Source organism: Bacillus rossius, chromosome 2 (assembly GCF_032445375.1).
Source record: "Bacillus rossius redtenbacheri isolate Brsri chromosome 2, Brsri_v3, whole genome shotgun sequence".
Lineage (NCBI taxonomy): Eukaryota > Metazoa > Arthropoda > Insecta > Phasmatodea > Bacillidae > Bacillus > Bacillus rossius.
This window is the reverse complement of record NC_086331.1, coordinates 71,739,722-71,755,653: the sequence shown is the minus strand read 5'-3', so window position 1 is coordinate 71,755,653 and position 15,932 is coordinate 71,739,722. Positions and strand designations below refer to the sequence as shown.

The 15,932-nt window shown below is 36.2% G+C and overlaps 1 protein-coding gene across 2 annotated transcripts in view; it reads right to left on the bottom strand.

Annotated features, from left to right (window-relative positions):
* Nucleotides 1-15,932, bottom strand: part of LOC134529364 (RILP-like protein homolog) — a 93,040-nt gene that overhangs the window by 15,903 nt on the left and 61,205 nt on the right. Inside the window, exons 5-6 of one of the 2 annotated variants that reach the window (XM_063363345.1) lie at nucleotides 8,493-8,665; nucleotides 764-862 (exon numbers count right to left, since the gene is read on the bottom strand). In XM_063363345.1, coding sequence (XP_063219415.1) covers nucleotides 764-862; nucleotides 8,493-8,665 — 272 coding nt within the window. Of the gene's footprint in view, nucleotides 1-763; nucleotides 863-5,434; nucleotides 5,728-8,492; nucleotides 8,666-15,932 lie in introns of those variants that run through there. The other variant, XM_063363346.1, reaches the window with a different exon arrangement.

The window sequence follows — 15,932 nt, the reverse complement described above, 5'->3', positions numbered from 1 at the left end:
GTAAATAATATTTCGTAAATACATTTTCCGACGCCTACGTGTGTGTTTAGTTAATGTTTATACATACTACGCCGTCTTGCAACTCAGTAGCAGCTCTAGTGGGAAATGCCGGAAGCTTTCGAGGCTAGTTCACATCTTGCATGACAGGCTGCGCTGACTCCTAGTCTTGCGTACACGAAGTTACTCTTTTTTTAGAATCAATTTCAATATATACTAATTACTAAACCTAATAAGTACTACATACTTTATCCTGTGTTACGTAACTTTAAATGCAATTTATACATTTATATTTTTCTTAAATTGTAAGGAAAAGTAAACAAATGGATTTCAGTGGCTGGAGAACCAATTATTATGAATAACATGCACTCTTATGGCAAAAACGTATTTGATTAGGGCTGTTTTGATTAGTGCTCTATTTTCCTGGAACGAATTAGAGCGTTACTTCGAGGGGCTGGTGTATACTTTATAACAATTAAAACTGGGTTTTTAGGTAAAGTTTTTTTTTTTAATGAAACCAAATTATTTTTATAGAAAAATCAAGAAATCTGCTGATTTTATTTACCTTAAAAGTGGGTCCCTAATTATGTGTTACCAATGCTCAAAGTATCCATTCACGAGCTGCTTAAAGCTAAACTAGCACAATGTGTGCAGGATTTTATTTGCTACACATGACTACCAACTTGTTCAAACAAACATTTAACTAAAAGTAATGTTATTGTTACTACAAAGAGCAAAGTAATACTGCAATGATATGAATACTTACAACTTACGAATTCCTGATTCAGACTTTTTCCATGGTGCATCATCTGGCTCAAAAGGTAAAGGACCCTGTACTGGTGGATCGTCGTCATCACTTGGAGAGCTAGTGAGAAAATAAACTATGTTTAAATCTGCAGCTAAAATGATGCAGAGTGCATTATAATCCAGAAATCTTATTGTATTAAACCTGTGACGTGCTGCTGCGCTCAATCCATATGAAATTTTGTCTAAAGAACAAATATAGATTGGCCGTGGAAGCGCCAGGCAGAAACAGTACTAAACACATTACCCATAGGGGCACAGCGCACGCACAACAAAATTTATGATTAACCTCCTTAAAACTTGGTAAGGTTATGATGATTGTGATCAAGGATAAGAAAATAATAAGATCTGGTTTGGTTTACATTGGCATTTACTTAATGATTTTGTTGCTGTTATTTCTACTTTACAAACCTTATTCCACTGAAGATAACCCATGGCATTACAGCCGAAACAAAATACCAAGAAAATTGTTGACCTTATTTGTTATACTTAATACATTAAATATTGTTAAACAATAAACCAAATGGGAGGCCCCGGGGCGAGATATTATAATAAGTAACCATGGTTATATTTGACTGAATTTAAGGTCATTTGGTTTCTTAACTTTACAGGCCATTGAATATTGAGCGCGCAGGCTCTTCATAAGACAAATTATAAAAAAAATTACATTTACTCGTTAAATAAATAAAAGTGTCCTGAAACTGGTTGTTCAGAATTATAAATTATTTTATGGTTTTTTCCACTCAGGGAAAAATATGTTGAAAGCTGGCACTCTTGAGAAATTCTCCGATTGCAGGAGGCGATGAATTTCGGTGAACTAACTCATGAACTGCATGGGAGTTGAATTTGGAGCGGAATCTCTCATCCTAGTTCTTGATCCCCGCCTGCAACCAGTATTCCCATCAAATTAGGTTGGTTAACAGGCGGCTGATGTTGGGCGAAGTTAAGCCCACGAGAACAGGAAAAGAAGAAGTGTGTGTGGGGCGACGAAATAACTTACCTAAGCTGCGGGGTGGAGTAGATCAGGTCGGTTCCTGGAGATGGCCAGGTGATGCGCGACGCGGAAGATTGCTGTCGCCATGAAGAATAATAAGTAAAGACAAAAAAAACTATTTCAAAAAATAAACTATTTCGGGCAGCAAAAAATTAAAAATTGAGTGCTAAGGCACATGGCCTTGTCGATAACCAACTACATGCTTTAGAGAAAGCCGTTCACGACTTTTCAGAAGCGCATTGTCTCGGGCTGCGAAGAGAGATCCGCCCTTACCGCGTGCTGCCTGCCGAATCTTTTAGAAATGGCGTCGGGGAACCTAATTAAAGTAAGCAACTGCCCCCAGCCAAAGAAGGGGGTGGTGGTGATTGCCCGAAGGTGTCCGGAGATGCCCGAAGGGGCGAAGCAGACTGCAACCTGTTCGCTGCGCTCTCACGCGAGTCGTAGGCGAACTAAAATCGCAATCGCACTGCGACTGCTGCCAAGGTCGATTGTGACAAGCTGTCTCTTATGGGAGGGATGAGTATTGCACTCTGGTGGCCAAGACGAGAACCTGTCTGGAGGGTCACAGAAACGTCCGCTAGAGTGCAGTGGGCGCGCTCGCGACCAGCGGTCAGAGCAAGGTTAGGGATTTTTCCCGCCGCTAGACTTCGCTGAGGGCTCCGTTTGACAAGTGGGAATGTCCTCGGGGAGGCAGTGTTCCCGCCTGGGTTCACTGGGGGTCGATGTTCCGGGTTGTAGTTCCCGTGAAGCCACCGGTGGGTGATGAGGGAAGGGGGGTTTAAATTTGCTAAGTCGCCTGGGAAAGGCGTCATGTGGACTGTCTCGAGGCGTCGCCGCTGGCTGTAACTTTGTCCAGAGGCGTGCTTGCAAAACCCTTACGTATGCTTGCCTCCGAGAAATGAAAGTTGCTAGCAGTGGGGTTGGGGTAGCGTTCGCTAACGCGAAAGTCGTTCCGTTACATAGGGAAGGCGTGACGCGAACCGCGGCCGGGATGCTGCGATCGCAAATCGTCAGCAAACAGTATCTGTTTGAAGCCTGCGAACAAGCACAGGTGCACTGGGTTGCACAAGATTACGTCGGAGTGTACAGTAATGGAAACAAAATTTAATAAAATAAAAATTACAAATTTATTATTTGGTTTTCTTCTTTAAAAATTAAAAATTAAATTTAAATTCGTACATTTGTGCCTGAAAGTGGCACTGAAACGGCACAAACCTCCTAGTACATAACCATATGAAATGAATCCCTAAAAATATCAGCAAACACACTGATGTACTGAAAATATAACCTTGAATATTTTGCTAACTGGTATTGCTATTAACAAATAAATGAATGATTTAGGGCTTAATGTCTAGCAACATTGTTGTAATTTCAGTTGAGGGGTGACAAGATGAGAATGAAGCATTGACAGAATAATTGGTTGGGGAAATGGGTGTATCATGAGAAAACCCACCCTCTCATGGCAATTTCCACTACATGTGACCCCACTGGGAATCAAACTAAAATAGCCAAGGTGGGAAGCAAGTGATCCGACCACGTTATCATAGCCCCAACTAAGAAAAAAAGGCATAACATGGACAATCAGTTGTAAGCACGAGAACAACAAATCAGTTCAATGATGTACAACATAATAATTATACAGGATTAAAGTTTCCTCTGGTAATGAGGTACACCTAGTCACAATCAAGGTCACTTCCCCACCCGCCTCCCCCAAAAAACAAATTTTCACCAAAACAAATGTACCCAAGAATTCCTAACAAGCTCCACAAGAACTATACAAACCAGTGTAATAAATGATAAGAATAAAACACTAGGAATAACTATTTACACTAAAAAGTTTGAAATGATACAGTAAAAATAAGAAATGAGGTAAATTAGCTTTATCTACTTCTTAAAATTGAAAAAGTGTCAATAAGATGTATTGAAGCTCTGCAGTATTAAGTTTAAATTTAATTTTGTAGGAACTAATAATATTATTTCTGGTGAAATGGTAGATAGGCTGAAGATGAAGACTGCTAAATGCTATGTAACTGGTTGAAAATGGGGTGCATAATTTGTAATGTTACATAAGCATTAACCCATGAAAACAACCATTCTTTAGCTGGAATTATATGTTAGGCTGCTGGTGCAGTTATTTTTTGAACATTATAATTTATTTTTATGATAAGTTTCATCTAAATTCATGCATACATATTTGAAGTATTTTGTTGGTTTACTCAAAAACTGTTTAAAGTTTGTTGGGAGGAAAAAGGATTAAATTATAATTACTCATTTTAAGAGTTCGATAAGGTTTAATGATGTTTTTACATTTACTTCTTCTCTTTTTCATTATTTGCCAGTATTTGTCTCGTATTTTGCTTCTACAATAATTTTGAACACAGCAATGATGTTAAGAAATCATGCATGTATGCAAGTAGTGGTGCAATTGTGAAATTGTTTTAATGGAAAACCTAGTAAGTATATGCATGACTGCGCAACAATGTAGAAGAATGTTCGTAGTAAAGTATTTTTGCAGACAATCAGGATGAACCACAGCTTTATGTAAAAACTTCACTCCAGAAACTCGTGGAACATTGGATGCATTCATTCATCAGCCTTGTGAAGTTGACCTTGAAATGTAATGTTTTGTGATTGGTGAGCAGGGCCACATGACTGCCTCACCCTTTGTAAGCAGAGGACATCAAGTTGTCCAAACTAGTTTGTTGCTACATATGGCCCTAATTGGCTGTGCCTCGCAATGGCTCATCAATAATTTATGATGAGACATCGAGAAGTACATTTTAAAGCCTGCTGGTTGGAGCCAAACTATTAGTTTTTTAACCTATTACTATACATTTTGACCACCTCATGAATTGGCGTAGGCCCGGGGCAACAGTGATCGCTCATGAGACATAATGTCTCTAATTTATATACCCAGTTAAAGATATTTCAGGGAAGAATAAATAAAACATAGCTTAAGAGCTATTTAATTTTATCAGCATCCCACCTAACTTAGGAGTGCAAAAAAACTAACCTCAAAATTTAAAAGCTGTTCATCCCCTTTCTTCAGCACTCAAATATTCGAGTGATATTAACTTTAAATAGTCTTAATTTATGTCTGGCCGGGACGACTTCACATGTAAGAAATTTATATGGCATACAGGTGGCCTTTCACACAAGATATTTTCAGGAGTCATAAGGCCATAGCCTTAAATATGTACCGGCTGGCTTGACCTCAAACTGCCACTATCATACACTCGAGTACATTTGTGGTGTTACTGCCCTTGTGAGGTTAAAGAAAAACTTTACATAAAGTTTGTTATCAAAGTTCTAAAATCTGCCTTAAGTGGGGGAAACTAACAATAGTATACTCAGAGGTACACAAGGGAGAAACATTTAAAAAGACTTAGTTCTCATAATAGAAACTAGAAAAGTGGATCGTATTTGAAGTGATAAAAAAAAAAAGTTTGCTTAAAGCTTACCCTTTTAATTGTTATGATTTTCATTATTTTCTTTTGATATTCTTATAAATTACAAAATTACAATGGTCAGAATTAATTATAGGTGGCCCCGGACCATTAGAAGTTAGCAATTATACATTATTAATTTTACAAATTTAAAAACCATGTTTTCACAAAAAAAATTAATAAATTAAATTAATAAGTTGAAACATTTATTAATCCAACCAGTGCGGGACTATACATAATTCAATTTCACAATATTTAATCGTTGACTGTTCACTGGCGGTGGCTAGAAGTGGGAGGTATTCGCAGCATTCACTCCAGAGGGACAGGCGTAAATTTAGTGGACTTCAGGGATGAGCTTGAGACGGAGAAAAAACTGCGCTCTAGCACAACCTTTTCGATTAATTCTTGCACAATTCTTGGATTAAATCTTGGGATAATTGTTGCATCAAATCTTGGAATAAATCTTGGATCAAATCTTGCATCCCACTGGAACCAAAACAAGGATCCAGTGGTCAAGAATAGAATATAAATTGAGAAGTTAGGGAAAAAGGTTGAATGGGGAGGCAACTTTAGCCAAAAGGACGTTGAATTTTCCACATACCAGTCTGGGGGTGAAATGAAGAGGATCACTCCCTTGAAAGAGGCTCACAAGTTCTCGCAGTAGCCCGACGTGAAACATGGTACGAGATTAACTACTAGTCTGAACTCTTGTCGTCTAGCCAACTATAAAATATAAAGTCGCGGGCGATAAGCTCCGGTAAGATGCGACCGTGATGACGACTGGAGGATGAATCTCTCTATCTATAGGGTTGAATGTAGTTAAAAGTTGGGCCAGAGGCCCAGAGGCTTAAGGAGTGGGGAAACTGGCCTCTGATTGGCTGGACACATCACACGGAGGGCTTACTCCGCTGATCAAAAGAAAAAAAATAACGAAGGTTAATCGCGCTCTGAAAACAGTGCGCTCTGTCGGGGAACAGGCGGAACTGACTCAGTGTTAGTATACAGGAGTCCCGCGAGGGGGAACTAGCATAAGCCTGGTCCTTAATGGACCAACTGATGTGCTCCCTGTTGGGCTAAAAATTAACTAGGGAGAGGGGAGGTGATGGCGGCTAGAGTTCGCAGAACTAAAGTTCAGTAGTAGTCTTTTTCACCGCAAGATGGCGGAAGCAGCCCTTTCACCGGCGAGCGAGGTATCCTCGAGGAGGCGAGGTTAATGGCTCACGTCGTTGCTCTGGGTGGTGATCCTGGAAAAGATGGAGGAATGGGATATGCTAGCTCGTGAGAAATCTCTTATGCCGGACGCCGATACGTGCCCAACGGCACTGGAACATTAGAATGGGGCATGACTGGAGCTGCCAACCGAAAACTGAGCTCTAGGAAGTATGCTGTCCTGGGACGATGCTGAGAGAAGCGGTTCCTGTCACGAAGTCGGACCCAGTTACTGGTGTCATTCGTGACCTGAGGTGGGGAGAAAAATGATGGCTGAAAATAGCTTGGCAATATTATATCTAGGTATAGATTGAAGCGTTGTGAAAGAGTTGTGGGACTCTGGTAGGAAAGATTTGATCAGGATGCACAATGGTCTAACGAAGTTTATGTTAGAGAATTTAAGTGAATAATAAATTTGTGCCAAATATTTCAAATTTACGGCACAGTGGCATTCACTACATCACTGGTGACAAGCTGCACAGTGGTACAAGGTGATAGGAAACTGGCACAATTTCTACCTTTATCGACAGTCCACTATCATCAAACAGCAAAGGATAGAATTCGGGGACCCTGGAAATTTTAGTATAGACTTCACACATGTCTGAATCTCATGTCAGATGCAGCAAATTTTTTAATGTGCATCCTAATGTTCTGTGGTATGAAGTGTAGAGACAAAGCCTTTGCATTGCGCTGCCATGGTATCAGCATCTGGTTTCTCTCACACAAGCTCTACCCATGTGCTGAGGAAAAAAGAGAGGTGGAGGTTTTATTATAGTTATTTGGGCGAGTTTTAGCTCACAGTCGAAATTCAATAAGTTACACCACAAGTTAAAGAGAAGAATCCCCAAACATTAATTATCATTTATTACCATAATTATTTTCATTCACATTTTTGTTCCTGTAACAACATTAAAGTTAAAGAATTATAAAGAAAATAACAGAATAGTTTTAGTGAACGAAAGGGATAAAAACTAAATTGTTAATGAAAACACAGTTGGTCAAACCTGCATTTAATTATTCATATCAAAATGGCACCACATTTTCTCATCAATATTGGAGATGAAATAAATTACATTTGCGAGCAGACAGAAATGTTAGGTTATTGTACTTATGAAAAAAAAAAAAAAAAACATTAAAATGAGGTTATCATGTTTTCCCACCAAGCACAGAAAAAAATACTTTGGTTGTTTGGTTGGTATGTTGAAAAAAAATATCTTATCAAAGTTGTGTAAAAACCTCTAATTTTTGTTTATCTGCTGAAATATTAAAATTACAAGGAAAACAAATAAGTATCAATAGAAACCGCAGCCGGAAGATTTTTTGAGACTTATTTTAGTTTGTAAGTACACCATATGCAAAAAAATACACCTAATGCACCCTGACAAACACCAAAATTGAAACATTCCTATTCTCATGAAAATGATTGATGATTCTAAACACCAAGAAAAATAGATGGAATCGTGGCATTGAAGAATCAAACATCCCTAAATTTAAATGTTAAAATTTACAAAATACTAATCCCTGCCATGCCATGGCACCATGCAACACTAGGCCTAATGTCCTGCAAGTTATATGGCACATGATGAAGGTTTTAGTTTTCACTATTTCCAAACATATATAACAAATAATGTAACACTAATATTTTAAAACATAATGGCAATCCAGTTAAAATAATATTTTAGAAGTGCAGATTTCAGAACCGATTATGGAAAAATGAGCGTAAACATGATTACAATTTAGTCTAGCATGCCACATCCAACAGAATGTTTCACTGTTTATGAGAAAATTAAGTAAATGAAGTCAATACAAATCAATATTTTCTAGTCCCAAAATATATGTGGGTCAAGATGGAAAAAAAGGGATATGAACAATACCAAGCCCTATTCAATACGCCACTGACGTGTACATATCAACAAATTGTGTGCAAAAAATATAAAATGTTTATTTCATACCATTATAAAAATTACACTTTCAACTTTATTTAATAAATAGAATTAATTTAAACTTGCTCACCAAATTCACAGATGATAAAATATACTTACTGCAATAAATGCTTCGGTCGATACATCTCCAATTCATCTTCCAAGTCACTAACACGAGCTTTCAATTCATTGCGCTCATGTAAAATTTCTTTTAATTCCATTGTTGTAAACCTTGGCCGGTTTGGATCATCAATATCATAGACCACTTTGTTCTTTAGATCTGGTACCTCGCACTATATAACACACATAAGTTTGTTAGAATATTATTTTTATGTACAAACTTATAACACTAGTTAAAGCAAGTCTATAACCATTAATAAGGTAAAAATGATTAACTTTTAATTTATGTGAAGTGGCACTAGTTACACAGAAAAATAACACATTTTTAAAGTCCACAACTTTAAAACTAATTAATCTTTCCCCCAAAATATAGAAATACTACATATTAAGATTCTTCAAAAATATACCTAAACTTTGTTCAATATTACCAGACACTCAATGTCATCAATTAAATGTAATAAACCAATCTGTTCATTGGTTGCTGACCACACTAAACAATATCGAACAAAATATTGTTTCACAATAGCAATTTAATTGTATGTTATAATTATAGATTGTGTTGTGTAAAGAACATTACTTCAAACATATTAGCAAAGCAAAATGATGCAACAGTAAAGTCACAGGATAAGTAATCAAGGGGCTGGCACCATTGGACTTGCCCGTCTGACAGTCTGTGGCTGATACTGTGATACATGAACACACATGCTTGCGATGGAATGGTGGAGACCGGGCCAAGTGTTGTTAAGCACAAAAAAAGGGAAGTCTTTAAAATTGATTATGATTTTTTTTATACTGCAGCAAAGTCTCCTGCATGCCTGGTGAATGAAATTGCAAACTTAACAGCAGAATTCACAGGTTTATCAATAAGCAGTGTTTCTTTGTGCAAAAAAAAAAAAATTCTTCAAAGAAACTTGAAAACTTGTCCGGAAAAAACAAAGGAAACAAACACATTCTGTTTTAAAAACAAATGATTTGTAAAGTCCTCGGATAATCCTTAGAAAAGTTCTACAATAAATCCCATTGTGTTTGTTTATTAAAATATTATCTTGCACTGATGAAATGTATAAAATAACTAATAGGTATACTGTCAATCACTGTCAATCAGACTGGTATTCGGCCACATGTTCTAAAATATCTTGAATGAGTAGTGAGTGCTGTGTTGTTTTTGGTTTAAAGAACACATTTTTTTTACAAACAAAAGATGTAAAATACAATTTGCTAATACACCAATCCCTCACTTAGCACATCTTCAAATTGCACAAATTCATTTTGCACAATGTTAATTTTAATCCCCCAGTCTTGAATAACATGTCTGTAAATTTCAGTTAGCACGAAATCGCCACAGGCAAAAAAAAATCAGGCATGACGCCACAAAGTCTTCTTCAACTCGGTAAACAACAGATGTACCGTGGCATAAAGTTAGCTATACAAGGGGGGAAGAGATGTGCGCGCAGGTCTGACCATGCTATCGGGTGTTGTACAAACATTAGTTATGGCAAGTTCAGTTGCAGCTATGGAGTGTACAGAACCAAAAGTTTTTACGTCCGTGTGTATGCCTCCGGGCCGTATCAACACCGACTCAATAGAAGGCCTGTGCACTGGTGAAAGTTGAAAGCGTGACGTCACGAATAGTAGACCGACGCTTCATCCCTGGCCTGACCCTTAGCCCTGCTACCTAAATGAGCTAGACAGTAATCTTGTCCTTGCCTTGACGTGTTGTTGTGTTGTGATTTCTGTGGCAGTCGGCAGTTTGTATTTTAGTGTTTAGGTGCATTTTTGTGTCAATATTATGTTACAAAGATATATTTTTTAATGTTGAACAAGTGCATGTTCCAAACTGCAGAGGAAAATAAATGAACGGACCAACAGTGCATGTGTTCCAATTTGTACAAGATCTTGGGCTAAAAAGAAATAGCTTATAGCTGCTCAGAGAAAATTTTAGTTTGAATCAGTGTTGGTAGTATGAGTTGTCTAAGGTAGTGATGGCCCGATATCCAAAAACCCGATACCGATACCGATTCCGATATTTCCAAATTTACCGATCCGATACCCGATATTCCGATATTAGGCCTATCTCATTTCTAACTCTGATTATATAAAATTGTGCTTCTGGAGTATTGTTAGAGACAATACAGAAATATGTTAAATATTAAATATTAGGTATGTGAATGTATATTATTTTTATTAATTGTAAAATATTGTAAATTCACATTAAATGAAAGCTAATAATGAAATTATCATAATGGCCTACAAATAAGCTCTCTAAATTCAAGGTCTTAAAAAATTAAATTGTTTTTCAAGGCCAGATAAAGCAATATTCTGGTATAGGTATTACCTACAGTATGCAAAAAACATATTGTAACTACAAGAAAACAAATTTCAGATTTATGTTGAGAAATCTTGTAGCTGTCCGGTATTAGTCTCTAGTGTATTTGCTTATGATGTATGAATCACGGGTCACTGCATGTACTTAGTCCATTGTCTCAACTGTAATCTACGAAAAATACAGTCCGAAAAACATCAAACTTTTGTACCCTTTGTAAAATTTCATCACGGTAAACGACACGCTAGAAAGGAAGGTCTTCAATTAGCAAATTTTGTGACCATTGTTCAAGCGTATCACTCCATTTATTGGTGTGAAAACACGTTAAAAATACGTGAAAAGTAATTTCAATACAACTTTGAAACGTACTGCAGAGTTTATAAAACCACACATATTTATTTATGTTATTGGCAATGCACTCAATATAGCCAACATAATACCTTTGCTGTAACTTGCCCAACTTAAACACGTTTCATATTTTAGCTTTTGTAAAACTTACGTAACGTCTTTGTATAGAACAGCAGTTGGCGACCATGAAACGACACGGAAAAAAAATTCCTGTTATATCAAGCAGCAACTTTATTCTTCTTCATGTTTATATACGGCTACACCATTTATTAAATTAAATATCGTAATTATTTTAGTTTATGTTTTTTTCAATTTATGTACACTTAGTGAACTTTAAAAATTCATCAAGCGAAAACATTTTGCGAATATCTGAAACGAATAAATATGCACTAATGACTGGGATTTGTGAACACATGGAAGAATTGTACCGTCGGTTCGGGATGCATTGCAGTATCAGAAAGAAGAAATAGGCTTGAAATTGTTTCAGTGGAAAATATGCTTGGAACGTTGGAAGTACTAGGTAATATGGTGACGTAAAGAAAGATAAATTACGCCCGCGGAAAATAAACTTTGAATTACGGTTAAGGTTATGTGAGAAGTATTATTGGCGAGAGCAAACATCGGTTATCAAAATATCGCAAATATTTACCGATGTCCGATATTGAAATATGTGCCGATATTACCGATCTCCGATATCGAATATCGAATATCGGGCCATCTCCAGTCTACTGTCCGCGGGTGGGTTTCTAATATTTGAAAATAAATTTTGATATGAATTAAAAATTTTTGTGAAAAATATTTGCAGTAATGTGAAATACGTACTTAAATGTATAACCATTAAAATATTTTTCTTAATAATTTGGTTAAGATGTTGCAAATACACATATAGGTTCATATAGTTTGATTCCGAATAACAAATCAAAAAGTGCTGGTTTAGTAGATGAGACTGATATATTTCTTCAAAATTATTTTTACAGTTACTAACAGTTACAAAAAGATCTACATACAGTCTGACAGTTCAAGTTGTCTCATTTGGAACAAAAGTCTGACAGTTCAAGTTGTCTCATTTGGAACAAAAGTGAACTGCTGTGTTTGTCAACCATTATTCACCAAAATTTGTTTTACAAAATACAAAAATTTTATTTGAATCGCTTCAGAAGATGCGTTCAATTATTGTAGAAGATTAAATATATAAATTGTTTGCATTAGCATATAGGTTTTTGATGAGGTACATACTTTATGGGTTACTGTGAAATATTATTTATGCCTATTTGAAATTTTTATCTTCATCAACAAGTTTCTGCCAAAAAAAAAAAACCAACATAAATATTGAAAATTTTACCATGAAAATCATAATTATTTATAAGATGGTTGCTTATCCCGACCACTAGGTGAGTTTGGTAATAACTCATTAGCAACGAAAATATGCGTTGAACCACAAAAACAATTTTAATCAATAAAGCAAGCAGCATTAAAATCTCAATAACAAACATAAATAGAATAGTAAGGCTCTTGCTTCACATTGACTTAATGCTGCCCAATACTTGCTATACTCGCATGATTCGAAAGGTAGTATAACACATATAATGTTTTCATTAGTGCATGACCAATAAAAACATTACCTATTTATACACACCGTGAATAGGGCATAAACAGAATTCAAAACCATAAACTTTCAAAATATTCTTATAAACATTGAAATCCAAGCAGCTGGTATGTATGTATGTATGTATGTATGTATGTATGTATGTATGTATGTATGTATGTATGTAATATGCATGTTATGTGTATATGTATGTGTGTGTACACACACACACACATATATATAAATACACATATATACATATAGCCTGTGGGGAAAAAAAGAGTACACTCACAACCATGCATAACTTGATTCAGCGAAAGAAGCATAATTACATAAGTTAATCATCAAAACATTTTATAAAATATCTTATTAAAGCAATGTACATATCTGAGAGTCTGGACATAACCATCAGCGTCACACAAATTAATGTGGCATATAAAAACATGCCGCCGCTTGACTGCTATACAATTCGTCAAGTAGCGAGTCCCCACTCGCTGGGTCTCGCTGAAGTAGTTGTAAGCTGTAAATCGTGTGACTCCTGGGCTACCAGCCGACGAATTCAGCGATGAGTTGAGCCCAAGTCTGCAAACCGCTGGGGCAGTCTTCTCGTGATTGACATATCCCAGTTTTTCCAGTGATACTGTTGCGTAAGCATACGCTTCTACGCAGACATAAACGTAAGCACATGCACGTCACATACCACGTACCTCCAACACCTTTATGACACACGCCATTTTCATGTACCAGCAAACCGTATAAAAATTTCATAGAGTGTAACTTACATCCACTTGTGATGTTCTAGACACAAGTCCCTCGTAGCACCGTAACCAATCGTCAACACAGTAGGTGCAACTTCGAAATCAACATAAAGGACCTTATTTCCATCAATGCCTTTGTATGTTACGTCAGCATAGTGACTTTCATGATATGTAAACGTAACTCCAGTTATTTAACGTACTTATCTTTACGTAACGCTATAGTTTCTTCTAAAATTATCAAAGTCCAATCCAGGGTTATACCCGCCCAATGCCTCCAACCACCGACAAGCTATACATAAACCACTATCTGGTGTGCATACGTTGTCAAAGTCATTACACAATGCCGTATACATAATGTCCCCAGTAGTGCTGTCTGACCACAAAATTTAGAAATATTCTATCACCAATCATAACTTAGTTCGTGATGATCATACCAATTTCCAAAGTTACAGCGACGTTGGGCAGCATGCCATATAGAGAGTCAGAGCGTCGGGGCAGCATCGGCACGATCTTCTTCCGGTAGGCAACTCCACTTGGCTTTAGAAATCAGGCCCTTATATAATCATCTTGAGCAGAATCGAGACCGCCTAGAACATTCTATTACGAAATTCTGGTTGCTCACACAATGGTGGTCTTCCGATTACGTCATATCCGTTGTTGGTATTGAGGCTTTTTTCATCACTGTGACATTTTTTTTCCTTGGGTGCGTGGTGGGTTGCCTATGAACACAGGCTTCTGAAGCACTATAAGTTGCATACACCACAGGCTTCGGCATCGCTAAAGCAGCAACTAGTGACACAGTAAGGGACACATCCAAGCAAGTTAGGGGGAGGTTCAATTCACACCATAACCAGATATCATAATTACCAGGGATATACACACTTACACAATAGTATGAAAGTGATAACTGAAACATTTTTATTTTGTGAATAAGGCATTTGAGTCTTATTTGATGGATATGAGAGAATACTTTGTGGGTCAGTAAGTATAAGCATAAAGTAAAATATTATTGTCAAGCCAAAGACTACAGTGAAACCACGAGCTTTTGTTGCCTCGACTAGCGTATCAAATATTCCTTCAAGGGAGCTAGCAAATCTGCATATCATTATGTGTAGGTCCTTCACCATACGTGACATTGAATACTATAATTTATTTCAATGGCTCTCCAATCACAGGACTTGTGGACCACCAAGGGAAATTATTTAGTGATAACTTATCATGGAATTAAATGATGATGGCACTTTATTTATTTTATAACTGTAGTAAGTCAAGAATGTTCAAATGTGTCAGAAGATACGATAACTGAGCAAAAGCATTTACATGCTGTTTTCCTATGTTACATTGACATGAAAATAAACAGAACAATGGTTTGGTTTTATACTAAAAACATCATTGATATCATTTAACGATGTAACATACTTCGACAATTGGTGTTACAGTTTATCAACCTTTTTTTTTTATATATCAAATAAATTCTAATAATTTAATTGTTTCATACCATTCGAAGTCGCATCCAAGATCTCGTCACTATTAAATTTTAAGGACATAGCATAACTGTAACTTTGCATGAATGCAATTGCATTGCTGTAGTCTATAACTTTCGAAGATTGGCATTATTTCTTTTTGAGAGAAAAGATTGTTTAGGTTTACCATAGCTGCAATATACTTAAATGCTAGTGCATGTTTCGAGTAATAACTTGTGCCTATTAACTACAGGCCAATATTTAGCGGATTCTTTTAACAATTTAACTCCTAAAAATTGTATGCTTTTGTGACGTCTTCAATTGAGCCGCAGTTCGGACATCATCCAAGGTTGTTTAAACTAATACAAATGTTGATCCAAATATGCTTTCCTCCTGTCACACCGCAAAAATGAGCAAAAAAATTAGATAACGCTAAAACATAAAGGTATGTGTTGTCCCAAGAATAATTCCTGAAAAGGAATTAGCATTAAATAATCATTTAGTAGATGATGATAATCATGTTTCCACAAGCACACGTAGTTTAAGCAGGTCATTGCAGTACATTATTTTTTTAAGTCAGAGAATAATCATTTTGAATTAACTAGTTTTAAAGTTTTACATTTTAGGTTCACAAAAGTTGTATTACATGACTGCATTGACTTACATTTAGATTAACACTGATTTGTTAAGTAATAATTTTAACAATGAATTACTATAAATTAAATACCTAAGGTATATATCGCAAGCAATTGTAATTTTTGTAATTTGAGTTACAGATACCTAAACTTTTCAGGTAGGTTAAATAGTGTGAACCATCTATTTTCAGTGTATGTCATTTTTATTTAGTAAAACTTGTATTACCTATAAAATAGGTCACTCCTAATTAACCTTAATGCATTCTTAATTTTATGCTTTGATTTATAATATTTCTGTTAACAAACCAAGTAAAACAAATTTCAAATA